Here is a 16,261-nt window from a genome sequence, read left to right on the forward strand (position 1 = left end):
CTTTATTCTGAAATCTGTCCTTTGACTAAAATCCTCAGAAATGGGAATTGAAACCACAAGGAGAAAAAAACTGACTCKAAGCTGGTTTTCCCAAGCCTGTAAGCCTGCATCTCCAGGCAGRGTTGTTAGTTTTCCAGGAACAAAAAGGAGAATCCCTTGCAGTCCCTGACAGGCATTTGTAAAATGAAATAATGCATCAGAAGGTAACAGCCACACACAAAGCATCAGTCACTTTCCCTCTGACTGAAACATCTCTGCTAAAACATTTAAATAAATACAAAATATATAATGTATATGTAGGTACCTCCTCCACCAAGATTTGGCAGCAGCCTTAAGGTTTGGTTTTGTTTTCCCAGGAAGATTTCAGTTTGTGAAGCCGCAGGAGACCCTTCAGTGCAGCCTCCCTCACACTCAGACCATACATTTGTGCTCTGAGATTGAAAAATGAAGCCACTGAAGTTTGGTCTGAGCACACACCAGCCCTGACTGCTCCCCAGTTACCAATTTACCTTCCCTAGAGCCTGAACATTTGCAGGGTAGAGCAGGAGCCCYGCTTCATCCAGTGTTTCCTGGAAGATCCATGGTTTGCCTTGAAAGGCTGCATCCCATGAGCMTCCAGATATYCTYRTARCCAGCACACACAGACCCCACAGTTCCTATATTTGAGTGCCAGTGCTGCACCAAGTGTGTAACCCCACCCCAGAGCCTCCAAGGAGGGCAGCAGGCAACTGCTTCCCCCATCCAGCCTGCAAATCTGCCCCCTGGCACCCTGCAGGAACACCAAGCCCTGCACAGGAGACCTTCCCACACCCTCCATCCTTCCCCTGGGCACTGGGTACCCACAGGCTGTGCCCATTCCTAAACACTGCCCTTAGATTTTATTTTAATAAAGGCACAGGGGTCACCAAGCAGCTGCAGGGAGAGGACACAATAGCAGGGAGACCTTTTCAGCGAGAACGCTACGTGGGATTAGTAATGTAACACAGAGCCTTTCACCACTTGCTTTTCACTTGCTCATATATGGTYGAGGTCAGCAATGGCCAAAAAAGTTTATTAAGAAGCAATATCTGTGTGGTGGCCTGCGTGAGATGGCTCTGGGCAGGTCCTGCTGTGCCCCAGCTCCCCCCGGCTCCCTAAATCACGAGGCCATGCCAGATTGTCACACACGTGGGGACCTCTCCTGACCAGTTCCATGTGGGGGGAGCACTGGTTCCAYACCAGCCAAGGTCCATCAGGGCTGTGGGAGCAAACGTGGGGATGGATGGTAAGSTCATTGTTGGGGCTGGGGGTTTGCACTGATCACCCCTGAGACCCGAGTGGGAAGTCAAAGGCAGCGTCAGAGCAACAAAAATGCTCTCTGAGCTAATTAAACTGCAGAGCTGGGCCCCTTCTGGGCCCATATTTGCAGAGAATTGGAACAAATGTGAGTAAAAAATCCACCATCTCCAGGATTCATCATCCCACAGGGATCCAGAGCCAGGGAGCTGTGCCTGTTCAAGGGTGAAGGGCCTCCATAGAACCTGACATCACTTAACACGTTTTATATAAGCCCAGACAGAGCCTGCACCCTCCAAAACACACTTCATCTTCAGCCAGATGAAGCTCCAGTCACATTTGGGGTATTTTTCCTCCAAAGCCAGTTTTCAAAATTGAAGTACTGAAATCCAGATCTGAAGCATCTGAAGACCTCACTTACTCCTGGTCGTTCAGCACCTTTGTAAGATGGTTTGGGCAGAGTTTGGGCTTAAGGTCCAGGAGGATGGAGAGCCCACCTTGAAAGCACTGATTGCCCCAAGTTCTTGCCAGGGCATTCTGAAGATTTTGGCTGGGATTTGTTGTTCAGTTTGTTCCCTTCAGTGAGTTGGGATATGCATGGCCACAGCTGGAAATGCAGGTATTTTTGAGGTTTGCTGTTTGCAGTGCTCACTCTAACCTTGTGTTTGCTCTATCAAAACCTCTGTGTCTGTTAGTCATTGATTTCCCTTTGATCCTAAACCACGAAGAGCCGAGTGTTTCCTGGAAGTTCCTTGGTTTGCCTTGAAAGGCTGCATCCCAYGAGCCTCCAGATATCCCTGTAAGCAGCACACATTTCTGGCAAAGCACATTTCCTCTCATTCTTTTACCCAGAACAGCAGCTGGGATTGCCCCTGCCTCAGACAGGGGATGCAGCTGCATTTGYAAGCAGCTCCAGATGCTTGGAGTGACCACTGGTGCTCATAGATACCGATACACACCTCACAGAAATATTAATTGTTTGCAAAATCCTGGGCACACAGGCACTTGGAAAATCACACAGAGTTGTTGGCTGTGCTTTCTGACAGACCTGCATTTCTATGGAATGAGCCTGTAAAGGTGTTTGAGCTGCCATTTCATAGGGAGAAAACTGAATAAAATGGGGCCACCATGCTGCCATCATGTGAAACTGAGACAGTCACCATCCTGTTCACCTTGCAAGGCTTCCCCTTGGACCATGACCTCTGCTGAGCACCAGCTCTGCAGTAACAGCTCCTGAGCCAGACTGGAGGTATTATTTCATGTCCAGCCCAGATCCAGAAGCTGGGTTTTGAGAGTTTCTGTGAGCCAGCACTGTTTGAGACAAAGTGAGATCAAAAGGATGGTCAGGAGACCCCAKCAGCCTGGGGCTCAGCCCCCATCTCTCATCAGCACTTTGGTGAACTCCTTGGCCACAGCCAGCACATCCCAGCCCAATAACATTTCTGGAGGAACAGTGGGGAAAGCAGGGCTGAAAGGACATCTAGTGGCAACCAAAAACCATCTCAGTGAGCCCAGGGACACCTCTACAGCTGTCTGCACTATAAATCAGTTTGGAGCCTGCTCATTTTGCTGCTGTCACAGGAAATGCCCTTCCCCAGCTCTGCAAGAAAAGCTTCAGCTGTTGTATTTAGTTTGGGAAACACCTCCAAAGAAAATTAAAATAAAACAAAACAAAACAAAACAAAATAAGAAAAAAAATAACACCAAAAAATCTCCAAAATACATAGCAGAGCAGCTGTGCTATGGGAAGCCTGCTCAGAGGTTCACACAGTCCTATTATCCTGTCAATTTGGAACGTGTACACTAAGACAACACCTGTCCATCACCCCAGCACGGAAAACTGGATTGCAGCACAGCTCAGGGCAGACTCATTACCAAAACAACAGCCCCAAATCCTTTAAAAACACCAGGAGATTCTCCCCAATGTGGTTTTCTTGCCCAGTGGTTTTCCATCTTGCCCTGGTCTCCAGCAAGCCCAGGACCCCGTGTGGTTGCCTTTGCCCTGGTGTTGCCCTGGGTCTGTCCTCAAGCCCTCCGACACCTCCCAGCAGCCAAAGCCACAAACCCACATTGTCACTGCAGTGCCAGACACGCAGAACTCGCTCCCTTTTGCTGGGAACCAGCACAGCCACATCCAACCACCAAACCCAAGGCAGGGTCCCTGCAGAATGCCCGCACACACGAGCATTTATTGTCTGAACAGCCAGGGCCAGGCTGCATTGCTGCTCCTTTCGCCGACTTCCAAAGTCCTCAAATCCCCTTGGATTTTTGTCTCATTTTTTGCCTGTTTTTGTCACGGGCTCCTGGGGTAGTGAGTGCTCTGACGACACACGTGGAGGGCATCCAGCCCAAAACTCCCAGCGAGTGGGATGGGAAGGAGCCAGGAGGGAGCAGTGACATGACATGAAGTGACAGCAAAGGAGGCAGGCGGCCAAGGACTGGGAAAATCGCCACGCCTGTGTTTTCGGGTTTCCTCCTGCACAATAAAAGAGGTTAGTGAATTCCTCTTGAATGGGTTTCAGAACTTCCTCTGAGAGAAAAAAAAAAAAAATGATCCTGCTCATGTTCACCTAAAGCTGGTAATTACAGGTATAATTATGATTTATTCCCATCATAAAGCTTGGAGCAAGGAAAGGGTTTTGAGGTTTGCAAGATTTGCTGGATGACAAAAGGAAAACACAGCTCTAATTGCCCTTCTTTGTTGTGTTTAATTAAGGATTCTGAAGCAACTGATCTCAGGGGTTTTTTCATGGTTAGAAACCTGCAAGGAAAAGAAAATCTTTCTGCAGAGGCACCAATCAAAGCTTTGTTGGGTTACTAGGCACTAAGTGTGCTACATCTGAACACTCAGGACACCCAGAAAAAGAAGCTTATTAAAGGAAAAGAAATGCTCCAACAGGCTCCTTTCCACCACCAACCCCCCACTTCCAGTAGGCCTTGGCAATTTTGAGCTCACTTCTAATCCCGGAAGAAATGCCTTTTGTCTTTTACCCCTCAGCATTTTTACCTCATTATTGCCCACTCAATTGTGTTGCATAAAAACACTTCTCCACTTCTATTACCCTYATAATTCCACCGTTTACATATTTCTTTGTGGTTTGTTTCAACTTCTTTTTTTTTATCTCTCCAGACTTATCACTTGTGCACCCACATTAGGAAAACCAACCCAGCTCAGAGCTCCTCAGTTCCCAGTCAAGCACCAATTCCCCCCAGCACAAACCAGTTTGCCAAGCGCTCCCTCTCCAATTCAAAGTGTAAGCCACTGGCAGGGTGTTCCCTCTCCATTTTTGTGCAACAGCTACAACAGTTCTGCCAGGAAAATCCAGTTCCTCGTTAGATCATCACGTCTGGCTCCGAGCGATGCCACCAGCCCACGAGTTACGCTGTGCTCAGCCAAGGCTGCAGGAAGTTAAGGGAYAAAAAAGGCAAGAAATCCTCGGGATTTGTTTCAGTCTGAAGGTTCTTGGGATGGTGCTTTTGCAGAAAGCAGTGGCACTGAATAAGCATGGTGCTCCCAGGCTGAAACCAGGACCAGCACACACTGAATTCCCAAAGAGAACACAGAAACACAGAATATTCTGAGCTGGAAGGGATCCATGAGAATCATAGAGTCCAGCACTCAAGTGAATGATCCTGTGAGGAAACAGAGGTTTGGGCTGCCCAGAAGGTAAAATCCCAACACTTCAACTGCACAGAACATCCAGATAATGATGAAGTGCCTTGAAATGCTGCTCTACAAAGGGAAAATATCAGCTTTAGAGGAAAAAAAATGACTTCTCTGTTTTATTGCGATACCTGGGAAACTTTCCTTTGGGGTCAGGAGAAAAGGATGAAGGGAAACACTGAATTTGACTAAAACATCTTGTGGCAAATTATAAATGCATACATACATACATATATATATATGTATATGTATTTATTATGTATATATACATAATAAATATATATATATTTATATATATATATATATATAAATTAGGAATAACCATAAAGCAAAGAATGGAGGGAATACAATCTTTTTTTTCGTGCTATAAGGCAATATTTCCTCACTTACTTGAAGCAGGTGCCYGGGTTTTCCAGCAGAGCCTCTGCGCAGGGTTATCCATCCCGGCCACTGTCGGGAGAGCAGAACCRACCCGAGCTGCAGCTTGGTGGAGGTTGACACCTTGTGGCAATTCCCATCACTTACAAGTCAGGAAAGATGTTTTGGGTTTTTTTTTTTTCCTTTTTTTCCTGGCGAAGGCAGTGGGTGGAGCTCACAGCCGAAGAGCTGAGCTCCCAGCATCTGGCATGTCCTCTGTGCGGTTGAGATCTGGGGTCATTTACAGTTTAATAAAGATAAATAACACCAAACACTGAAAACGATATAAAAATAAATCCAAGTCATACAYTACTTGTTTTAGCGGGAGAAATAAAGAAAAGGAAAAAAAGATTCCTTGGTATACCACCAGCTGTATATACACAAGGTCCACAAGACAAGCAATAAAAAGTGATCTAGTGAAAGATATTTCTCAGCTATTTTGCAGTCTCATTGGGTCCCCTCTGTTTGCACAGTGGGGCAAGAGGTGCAGAGCCCTGACTAACTCCAGCAGCTGCTTTGGAGAAGTGAAGCTGCACCAGCTCCACAGAAATTATCTCTAATTCCTACTGGAGTAAAGGGAAGCAGGATCAAGACCTGCCATGCATCAAACCCGAGGTGGAGGAAAAAATGCCTTGGGTTTTATGCCTTGGGTTTAAGAAGATGAAAAACAAGGGATGTCTATAGTCTGAAGAAGTACATTCACTTCTTCATTTTTAATTAGCTATTTAACTGCAATTTAACACATGCTTAAATTGGAAAAGAAAGCGGCATCCCCTCACAGAGGCCCAGCAGAAACATGTCAGCCAAACTTGTCTCCTCTCATTAGCCAAGCACTTGTTTCAGAGGAGCTTCTCATTGTGGAAGCSCATCCAGCCCCAAGGGAACAAAAACCTCACCTAAGACAACATTTACTTTCCTTTAACCACGCTGCTCCATTGTCTAATTTCCTGAATACAGAATTCCTGAATACTAGAACTAGTACTTTGCATTTACTTAGCATTTTACCCCTTCAAGCCATTCTAAAATATGTATTAGCAGGCATAAAACTTAGAGTAGAAAAACGTTCAGGGATCTTAGGGGCTAACATTAACCTTGGGAACTATTTTTGATGCTTAACTGTGGGTCAGACTCAGCTGCATCCCCTGGYCCTCCACTCCAAGAGTGAAGCACCATGCCTGAAACGTCTTCCTGGAGAATTTTTCCTTCTCACTCTCTGCCCAGTTCAGCTGCACCACTCTGTGCTGGTGCCAGCAAACCAAGTAGTTTGGACCCAGATTCTGCCTGATAGTTTTCAAGGACCCTCACACCTGCTGTTTAACACCACACATTCATTTTTCTCTTTATACCTGGAGGTATGATCATAAAGAGCTACCGAGAGAGATGGAACCTGGCTGTGAGCACGATGGAGAGCAAGATGGAATCCCTCACCTTCACAGCTGCTTTTGCTTAATGAGGGGTTGAATTCAGACTAGAATTTAACGTGTTCATACCTGTGGGTTTGTCCCTGAAAAAATGGAAACTTTAAAGGATATATTGCTCATAAAATACCAAGGTAAATGGTAAGTTAAACGGATAACCAGAGGCCATCGAGGCCAGTGCAAAGGGCTTCTTTAAACTCCAGAAAGCAGAGGAAATCTACCCATTATGTACCACATGCTGAAATGCAAACCCTGTCCTTGAATGGCCGAATTTGCAGCGCTGAGCCTTGGGGTGTCACCCTCGYCCCTCTCATGGCCAGGGCGGCAGGACCTGCACCCCAAAGTGTCAACCCTGGGTCAGGGTGCAGGACCCTGAGTCCATCACTCTTGGCTGGAGCTGGCTCCTCTCCTTTCCCACCCGCCCCTCTCTGCCCAGGCTCTGGAGCTCCAGCAAGCACCAGCCCTCATATCTCTTTTGGGGTGAATTCACCTGCTTTTTTTTTAATTTTTTTTTATTTTCAGGAATTGTCAGTTTCTTCCTCATTAACATAATCTTTTACTATGGATTTCCTCTATTTATGTATATAGCACATTCAATTTCCTCTGATGGGAAAGGCATCTGGATGGTTTCATACCCTTTAGAGACAAACCTTTCCTATCTGCCCCAACAGCCTGGAAGTGGATGCTCTACAAAATGACTTCCCATTTAAAAACACGTGAAGCATCTCCATTTTCTTTTATGTGCAGGTGGTCTATTTGCCAGGGCAAAGCAGCGACTGAGGTGTGACAGGGAATTTTGATCAAGGCTCCTGGGAATGCGAGTGATCCAGCATCGCTCTTCTGTTGTGTGTGCAGAAACACCTACACGAACATAAACATATGGAAAAGTCAGAGTCAGCACAGGAGCTGCACGTGTGTGACTGTCACCGCACACATCTCAGCGTGCAGGGGATGTGGGTGCACATGTGGGACACGTGTCTGTGCCACATCTGTGYGGGGATCGCTCCCCAGCCCTGCCCTCCCGCCCCACAGCCTGGGGAAGGAAGCAGGCAATTCCCCCCGGGTGCAACCCTTGTCCSTACAATGCCAGAGAAGGGATTATACCAGGGATTAACATTTTAAACTCCCCTTCCAGACCTACTCAATCAAAGATCCTCGGGCCAGTAATCGTATTTCTGTCCTGGGATTACTGCGTTCCTGAGTCCAAACTTCAATTTAAGGAGAAGTTGGGGAGAGTTCCCCCCGCAGTGCCTGTGCACCCCAAACTCCCTGAGCTGGRGCAGAAGCCTCCACGTTTGGGCTTTCCTTTTTTTTTTTTTTCAGCCATTCTCTCCAATTCCCCTGTCAGGCCCAGGAGAAGACTCCACGAGCGCTTTTCTTGTCGCCTGCCTCCTCCTAATTCCCAGTAATTTATCCCACATTAAAACTCCCTTAAGGAAGAAWGGCCCGGGACCCAACACCTGCTATGCAAATGGCAGCAAATCCCCCGGGCCCCCGCGGCGGGGCAGTGGGGACCGCGGGCTGGCCGAGCTCCTGCAGCATCCTCCCCTGCTGCAAAGCTCCATCACCGCAGCCACAGGGGACCCCGAGAGCTGGGGAACACCCCCAAATCTGGGGAACACTCCCAGAGCTGGGGAACACCCCCAAAGCCCCCCCAAAAAGAGTTCAGGCTCCATTTCACCCTTATATTGCTCTGCTGAATTCCGTGCTCCTGCAGCATCCTCCCCTGCTGTAAGGGTCCATCACCGCAGCCACAGGGGACCCCCAGAGCTGGGGAACACCCCCGGGGCTGGGGAACACCCCCAAAGCCCCCAAAAAAGAGTTCAGGCTCCATTTCACCCTTATATTGCTCTGCTGAATTCCGTGCTCCTGCAGCATCCTCCCCTGCTGCAAGGCTCCATCACCGCAGCAAACGGGACCCCCAGTGCTGGAGAACACCCCCAAAGTCCCCCCCCAAAAAAAAAAAGAGTTCAGGCTCAATTTCACCCTCACATTACACTGCTGAATTCTTTCAGGTTATCTTTACCCCCTCCTAAGCAGAATTATTGATATGGAACGTACAAAAGAAAATCTGAGCATCTCAGCACGTAGTTGAGCTTCCTGGTTTGGACGTTGTTGGGGGATTTCTTCTGCAGGGCACTCGGTGAATTTGGCCCCTTTCTTTTAGGATAAGAATTCTAGCTTCAATTAGCAAAATGCAAATCAACAAATTGTGGGAGGGAGAAGGTGGAGGGGAGGAAAGAAGAGAAGAAAAAGCTATTGCACAATAAAGGTGAGGGGGGAAAGGGCTCATTTCTCTGACGTGTCATCCTAATCTCATTTTTCCCAGTTAATGTGGTAGCCAGGAGGCTGGGGAAGCAACATGACCACACCAGGAGGGTTTGGCACTTTTATCTGCACAACTTGGATTAGGGTTCTTAAAACCTCAGCCAGGCAGGTCCTTAAAACAGGCAGCCAGTGGGATCCCCAGGCTCCTGCACYCCACATCGGCTCTGGCCCATTCCCTGGGGTGCCAGTGCTGGGGAGCCCCACAGGGACCCTGCACAAGCCCCTCCATCTCCACGCTTTCTTCCCGTGGCCCTTTACGGTGATCACACATTTCCCAGCCCCGAGCACTTGAGTGACATTTGGGCTATTATTCCAGGAGATAGATTGTTTGGCCTGAAGATGCATTGTTTGGGCTGCTCATAAAAGAAACAAGTTAAATGCCGCAGCTACCACACACAAAAATGACTCCTTCTGGCCATAAAACCAGTGGGACAAGGAAGTGGTTGTAGGAGTCAAACATAATTGATGCTCAGAAAGATGTTATAAATAATCTGCGCCGAGTCCTCTCTCATGTGCCTCAAAACCACAGAAAGTGGAGCTTTTTTTTTTTTTTTTCTCTTTATCTCCCCTTGAATTCAGAAGCATAATACACCGTGAGCACCAATAATTGATGTATGTTATAATTCTTCATTACCCTATCAGTAGTCTGGGAAAATTGGAAGAAAAGAAAATGCCAGAAAGTTATGGTAAAACTTAAGATGCGACAGAAGTAGCTTTCTTTGCTCATGCTGTGAGTGTTTGAATAAGAAGAATGTCCCTGCACTGTAACAAGCTAAAAGAATGAGGAAGACAAAGGATTTCACGAAAAAGGTTTAGATAGAAGACAAGGCAAGTGAAACTGAAAGGAAGRGAAAAAAACCATTTACAATGGAACAATGCGTGTACTAATCGCTTTGATATATTATACAAACCCAAAGACCCAAAACATTGTGTAATTATTTATAAATGACTTCTCCACTCCTGTGTATAATACCACAGAAAGAATAAAACTGCAGGCTACTCTCTAAACTATTTCTAAATAGACCTAGCTCAAAAGGAAGCAGAAGTGTTTGAAAAAAAAATAATTAATGGTTGATTTTATGGTTGTCTCATTAAAACATTTTAATTACAACAAACAAAATACATTTGTGCTTGCGGGGAACAATCCTTTACCTACTCAACCTCCCCCCTTCTAAAGAGAAGCAAAATGTTACATCACACTTTTAAAACCTGAAAATAAAACATTCCCACTATTTCTGCAGAGCCCCCAGGAGGGGCTGAGCCCTGACTGAAGCTCCCAGGCACTCGTGCAGGATTTCAGAGCGGATTTGGCTCGCTGGGCCAGGGCCCCACTGGCACATGGGGACACTCCCTGTGATGTCCCCATGCTCCCCACCCCAGGGCAGCCCCTGGCACACAGCCCGAGGCTCAGGCTGGCCACAGGCAGGTAGGAAACAAGGACAAATCCTCTAAAACCAAAGCCCTTGAGCTGCTCCCGAGGTGCTGCCCTGGCAGGAGAAGTGGCTCCTGATCCAAAAGAGGTTAATGCTGCCTCCCTGCAGGCTGAGATCCCTTTCAATTGGGCTTCCAGGGCTGAGCATTAGCCAACAGCCACATCGTGAATCCCTGAGACCTCTGTAGCCTCAGGTTGGGGGCTGTGAAGGGTCCCAGGAACACAGCACCGTGTGTCCACCCCTACCCTCGTCTGTCCCCAGAGGAGACTGGACAGGAGCCACTGTGCTCTGCACTGTGTCCAGACAAGCACAAGGACACAAGATGCCCCACTGAACAATCTCCTGGTTTTCTACCTGCTTTTAAAATCCTGCTGAATCCACCAGGGCATCTCCCGGGCTGAGGCAGGCACTGGGTTTAGCTTTCTGCTCCCAGGGTGATGGCTTTGTCAYCAGCCATGTCACCTCTCCAAATTTAGTTCAAGCATTCTCCACAGGCAGCTGTGTCTTCTCTTTCTGGCCATGCTTTCAAACAATGAGGGTGTAAAAAAAGCAGTATTCTCCTGGTTGATTTGTTTTTTTGACACTCATCCCAAGAACTCGTTATTAGTTCAAGCCCTSTTGTAATAATGTAACAAAAGACAGAGTTTGCTGAGTCGATGTAATGATGTGCACCTTAAAACCTGAAAAAAAAAAAAATATGTACCTCTGACTTCTCTGAGGCATCTTCTAATTGCAGCAGTAGTTTTTCTCTGAACCACTCATTTCCATGCTTGAAGAAAAAAGTGATGCTAACACTGCTCTAATGATCATTCTGGCTGGGTTTGAAATGTGAGGTTGATTCTAACATGGAGATTTATTTACCTTACAAGGCACAACAAACACCAGAGAATGCCATCTCCTCACGGACCAGCTTTTTCCTTGAAGGAAACAGTGAATCCAGAGACCAGGGGGGAGCCTTACAGCACATTTTCTCCAAAAGCCTTTCTTCCACCTTTATTCATCAATTCCTACTTTTGCTGGAGTCCTGCCATGAGCGAGACCCCACACATRATGTCTCAACATGAAAGCAGAGGAATGAGCTTCATGCACGAGGCCTTACAAGTGATAAATGTGCTACCCACAACATTTGGATTTTGGGTGAGCAGTTTGCCAYCCCTTGTAAGGAGGGACGGGTTGATTCAGGCGTGCTTTTGCAGTCTTCATAGTAAAAAAAGGGCATTTGAATCTTTTTCCCTCTCACTTTTTTTAAATGTTGTCTCCCAAAGCAAATGAAAAAGTATTTCTGACAACTTCCTTAGAGCTCAAAGCATGAAACCAATAACAACCATGAGTCCAGCTGAGTCCAGATACACTTACATTTAGGTGGAAAAATTAATATCAGAGGCTAACACTCAGGATAAGGCCATCAGTGAGATGCTGGGAACACACTGCATGTCCCTTGAAATCAATGCTCCTGCTTCATTTTGGAATTTTTTCTTTTCCAGTCCCAGAAAACTTCACAAAACTTTGCAGCCTGACTTAGGAGTGGGACCATAAGGTGTAAGAGCTATTATCTGTGCCGGCTGAATAATTTATCTGCAAAATTAGTAGACTGCCTGTGATAGAACTGGTTGAATTATTCATCGGGAATAAATTATCCAAGATATTTAGCACTTCTGTTTGCGAAGGCTTCCTGAAACAATTCTGGTTCTGTGAATGCATTCGTTATTCATAAGTACGCAGTGAATAGATTATGCAAACAAATTTCAGCCTATGGGTTGTTTGTGGAACATTCACTTCAGCCCTGGCTATTCATGGCTGTGACTGATCACAGAGACACATGGTGCTCTCTCCCCTCCTTGATTGGAGCACAAACTTTTAAAACAAGAGAATAACAAATGACAAACTGCAAATGATGGATAAGGACTAATGAATAATGCGCTTTCACTGCAAACTTTCAGACAAGTGATCGGTTGTGCCAAAGTCTGTGAAACTCTAGGGAATCATAAACATTTTAATGAATAAACTATTGACTGCTCAAAGACACCTAAACAAAAGACAATAAAAGTGTTGCAGACAACACTGGAGTTTATATCACTATATATAAAATGCACAGTAACAAAAGTTGAACACTTTTTGCCATATGCTTCCATAACCTTTAAATTTTGGTCCCTTCTGGCTTTCTGGTTAGTGCTGGAAACTCCACCATCGGTCTCTGCCTACTGACTGCCTCTAATTGTGCCGTCACTTAAGGACATGAGTAACTCAGTGAAGTGGAACTGCTTAGCGCAGAAAGTCACTTATGTATGCAGAGGYCCTAAAAACATCAGCCTGATTGCGGGTCGGGTGATTGAGAGAGCCCCGTCCCCCCTGCGAGCGGCCAGGCGCCCGTCGCCTGCCCTACGTGGGTATATTGCACATCTCTGGTCTAWATCCAAGCCTATAAAGATGGAAAAAAAAGCAGAAAGAGAGCTGATCCTTCAAGCTCGGCCGCTGCCAAACTACTTCTAGTTTGAGACTCGTTAATATTCATYACCCAGGGCTTTTCGGATTGCTCACTTCTGTGCGTGATCTTCTGTGCGTGGCACAAAGAAGGGTGGTGGTGGCTGTTTGCTGGTGTCGTGGGTCACCTCAAAGCGGTGGAAAGCAGGAATAAGTCTGATAGCAAACTCGCTCAGGTTCAAGTAAAGAATAGTTGCTGTGAACTTAAATGCAGAGATAGACTATAATTTMTGCTGTCAATTTTCTCTGTTTATCAAAGGTATAGGAGAAAAACAAAGGAGAGGGAATCAATCTACATTTTGTGTAAGGGGAAATCAGGTAAATACACGTGAGTTCAGGCACAGGCACCTGAAAACGGCTATTGATAGGCCGTGAAACTGAAAACCTTCCAGGGACACAAGTACCTGAGTGCTGACAATGGGGCTTCTTCGGAGCACGGAGAGCAGGATGCAAAAGAGCCAGATGTCAGAATTAGGAAACTTTTTAGCCACTTACAAAATTGTGGCTTCCCAAAATGTGATATAGTGATACCCTGGCACTGAATGGGGATTAGCAGAGGCAGCAAAAACTTTAGAATCAAAACAGCACAATTCTGTGTTTTTAACCAAACAAAGAAGAATTTTATCTGTACATTRTATATACAYYGYGTRTATGTGTATATACAGTGTATATATRTATATAGTGRTTACAACCACCGAAGTTTATAAAACAAATGTCCTTTGGAACTTTCAATTTTCCGAACACCTGTAAAACCCCTTTCAAAGCAAAGCACGTAAAAGCCAAACCGTGTGTTGAACTTCACCTCAGAAACGCAGGAGGGAAATACCTGCTTTGAGTTTTACCGCTTCAGAATATTTTCACTTTGACGGGTGGGTGTAGGAAAAYAGCAAGGTGCAACGAAAACCCGACAAAATCTTCCACTCGCATCTGCCTGGGGAATAATCCACAGCTCATCCTCTGGAAGTCCAGATTAACCTTTTTCTTTCCCCAAACCCCCCGCTCGCAGCGGTTTAAACTCACACTGGWGCCCCTCCGGCCGGAGCGGGACGGTGACCCCTCCACCCCCGCGCTGAGCCGCGACCCCCCTGCCCCGCTTTGTCCTGCCGCCTCCCTCCCCGCGCACGGGGGGCACAAAGCGGGGGACCCCCCCTCTCTCCCCCGTCCCCCGGGGGCGCGGCAGATGCGCGGCCGCCCGCGGTAATTGCGGGCACGCTCCGGAGGGCGCGGCGCACGGGGCCGACCTGCCGCCTCGGCGCGGCCCCGCGGGGCGGCCACGGGGCCATTGTCCGCCCGCCGCTATAAGAACGGGCGGCCGCGCCGTCGTGTGCCAAAGCCGCCGCTCACACGAGCGGATCGCAGCCCGCAGCACTTCAAAGCCACGCGCGGTCGCGTGTCCCCCCGCCCCGCCTTTCCCCGGGCTTTGGCTTTTTTTTTTTCTTTTTCGGCGCTGAGTCCCCTGCCTCCCCCTACAGCGGCCGGCTCGGCTTTTTCCTCTCTGTGTTTTTATACCGTTATTGCTTAACCGCATCCCCGGGAGTGCCTTTCCATGTGAGTACGGGAGCGCCGGCACCTGCCAAGCCCCCGCACCGYCACCCCCTTAGTTATATTTAAAATTTTCCTTCCCCCGCTTCCCCGACAGCTTCGCACCTTCCCCTTCTCTCCCCATCCATCCTTCCCTGCCGGGCTGGCAGTGACGGGGCTCCGGCTTCTCTCCCGCAGGATGCCCGCCGAGGCGCCCAGCAGCGGTGACAGCGCGGAGCCCGGCGCTCCGCGGGAGCGGCGCAGAAGGCGCGGCCGTGCGCGGGCGCGGACCGAGGCGCTGCTGCACACGCTGAAGCGCAGCCGGCGGGTCAAGGCCAACGACCGGGAGCGGAACCGCATGCACCACCTCAACGCTGCGCTGGACGAGCTCCGCAGCGTCCTGCCCACCTTCCCCGACGACACCAAGCTCACCAAGATCGAGACCCTGCGCTTCGCCTACAACTACATTTGGGCCCTCTCCGAGACGCTGCGCCTGGCCGAGCAGTGCCTCCCGCCGCCCCCCGCCTTCCGCGGGGCCGCCGCGCCCCCCAGCCCCGGCAGCGACGCGGGGTCCTGGCTGTCCAGCGCGTCCCCGTCCGCCCCTTCGCTCTGCGCCTCCGCCTCCGGCCCCAGCAGCCCCGCCACCTCCGAGGACTGCGCTTACGCGCCCGCCGACAGCCTCAGGGCGTTCCGCGGGCTGCCCGCCGGCCCGGGCGCGCCCCTCCGCTAGCGCGCACCGCTCCGCGCCCCCGCGCACCGCCCGGCGCTCCGGGCCCAGGGACGGCGGCGGAGGAGGGAGGGGGGGCTCGTCCCGTTGCACTTTTCATCCCTCTCCTTACCCCCAGCCCCTTCCCCCCGACCCCCGCCTCGCCTCCCGCGCCGCTCCGAAAAGCCGGGAAGAAGAAAAGCGACAGATTTGCTGCCGCAGACGAGGTGAAAAGTCAATTTTACAATTTGTAGCTCTCCAGCGAAGAAAAACGAGCATGAAAATTTGGTTTGAACGCCCTGACAATGCCATGAAAAGGCTTAAGGGGCCGATGCGGCCCGGGGCGCAGCGCGGGGCTCAGCGCGGCTCCCCGGCCCTGCCCCGGGGCGGCTCAGCCCCTCCCGGGGGTCCCAGCACCGGCCCCGATGGGACCCCGCACCCGGCGGACAGCGGAGGGGCTCATGCATTATAGATGCTGACCCCCAGCGCGGCCGGCCTGCTTTAGAGTGGGAGCAGACACGGGGTATTCAGCSACTGGACCAGAGAGCGGTTTAATTTATTCAAGATGTTCATTCATATGAAAATTGTATTTTTGTACATAAAGAGCTTTATTCTATTATTATACCTCTTATCAAAGTGGGGGTTTTGTTTTGGGTTTTTTTAAAGAAATCGTACTTTACCCTGTAAATAAAATTTTTAACGTTTGTACTGAATTTCGGCAGCGCCTCTGGAGTTTTGTTTCTTGAATGCGAGGAGTTCGCTCCTCAGGAGGAGACTGGGGTGGAAGGGAAGGGATGACCCCAAGGCAGCAGCCAGCACTSGTGACACCCCACTGGCCACGGACACATGTGGCTACCTGCAAACATCAGCTGGCCACCAGGTCTCACAGAGAAGGGATTAGAGCCCTGTTCAGGAGATKCGGGCAGAGAACAGGAGCAGAGTGGTGCTCCAGCAGTGCTGCTGTTTCAGGCTGTCCTTGAAAGGTTCACAGCAGGAGCTGGAAGATGTCAGGAGCTTT

General features: G+C 48.9%; 1 protein-coding gene across 1 annotated transcript; it reads left to right on the plus strand.

The window, feature by feature from the left end:
- Nucleotides 1–14,736: 14,736 nt before the first annotated feature.
- On the plus strand, nt 14,737–15,267 carry NEUROG1 (neurogenin 1). Its single transcript, XM_057371293.1, has one exon. The coding sequence runs from the start codon at nt 14,737–14,739 to the stop codon at nt 15,265–15,267; it is 531 nt and encodes a 176-aa protein (XP_057227276.1).
- Nucleotides 15,268–16,261: the final 994 nt, after the last annotated feature.

Source organism: Malurus melanocephalus, unplaced genomic scaffold, assembly GCF_030028575.1.
Source record: "Malurus melanocephalus ecotype Western Australia unplaced genomic scaffold, MMel_1.1 scaffold_144, whole genome shotgun sequence".
NCBI classification, from domain to species: domain Eukaryota; kingdom Metazoa; phylum Chordata; class Aves; order Passeriformes; family Maluridae; genus Malurus; species Malurus melanocephalus.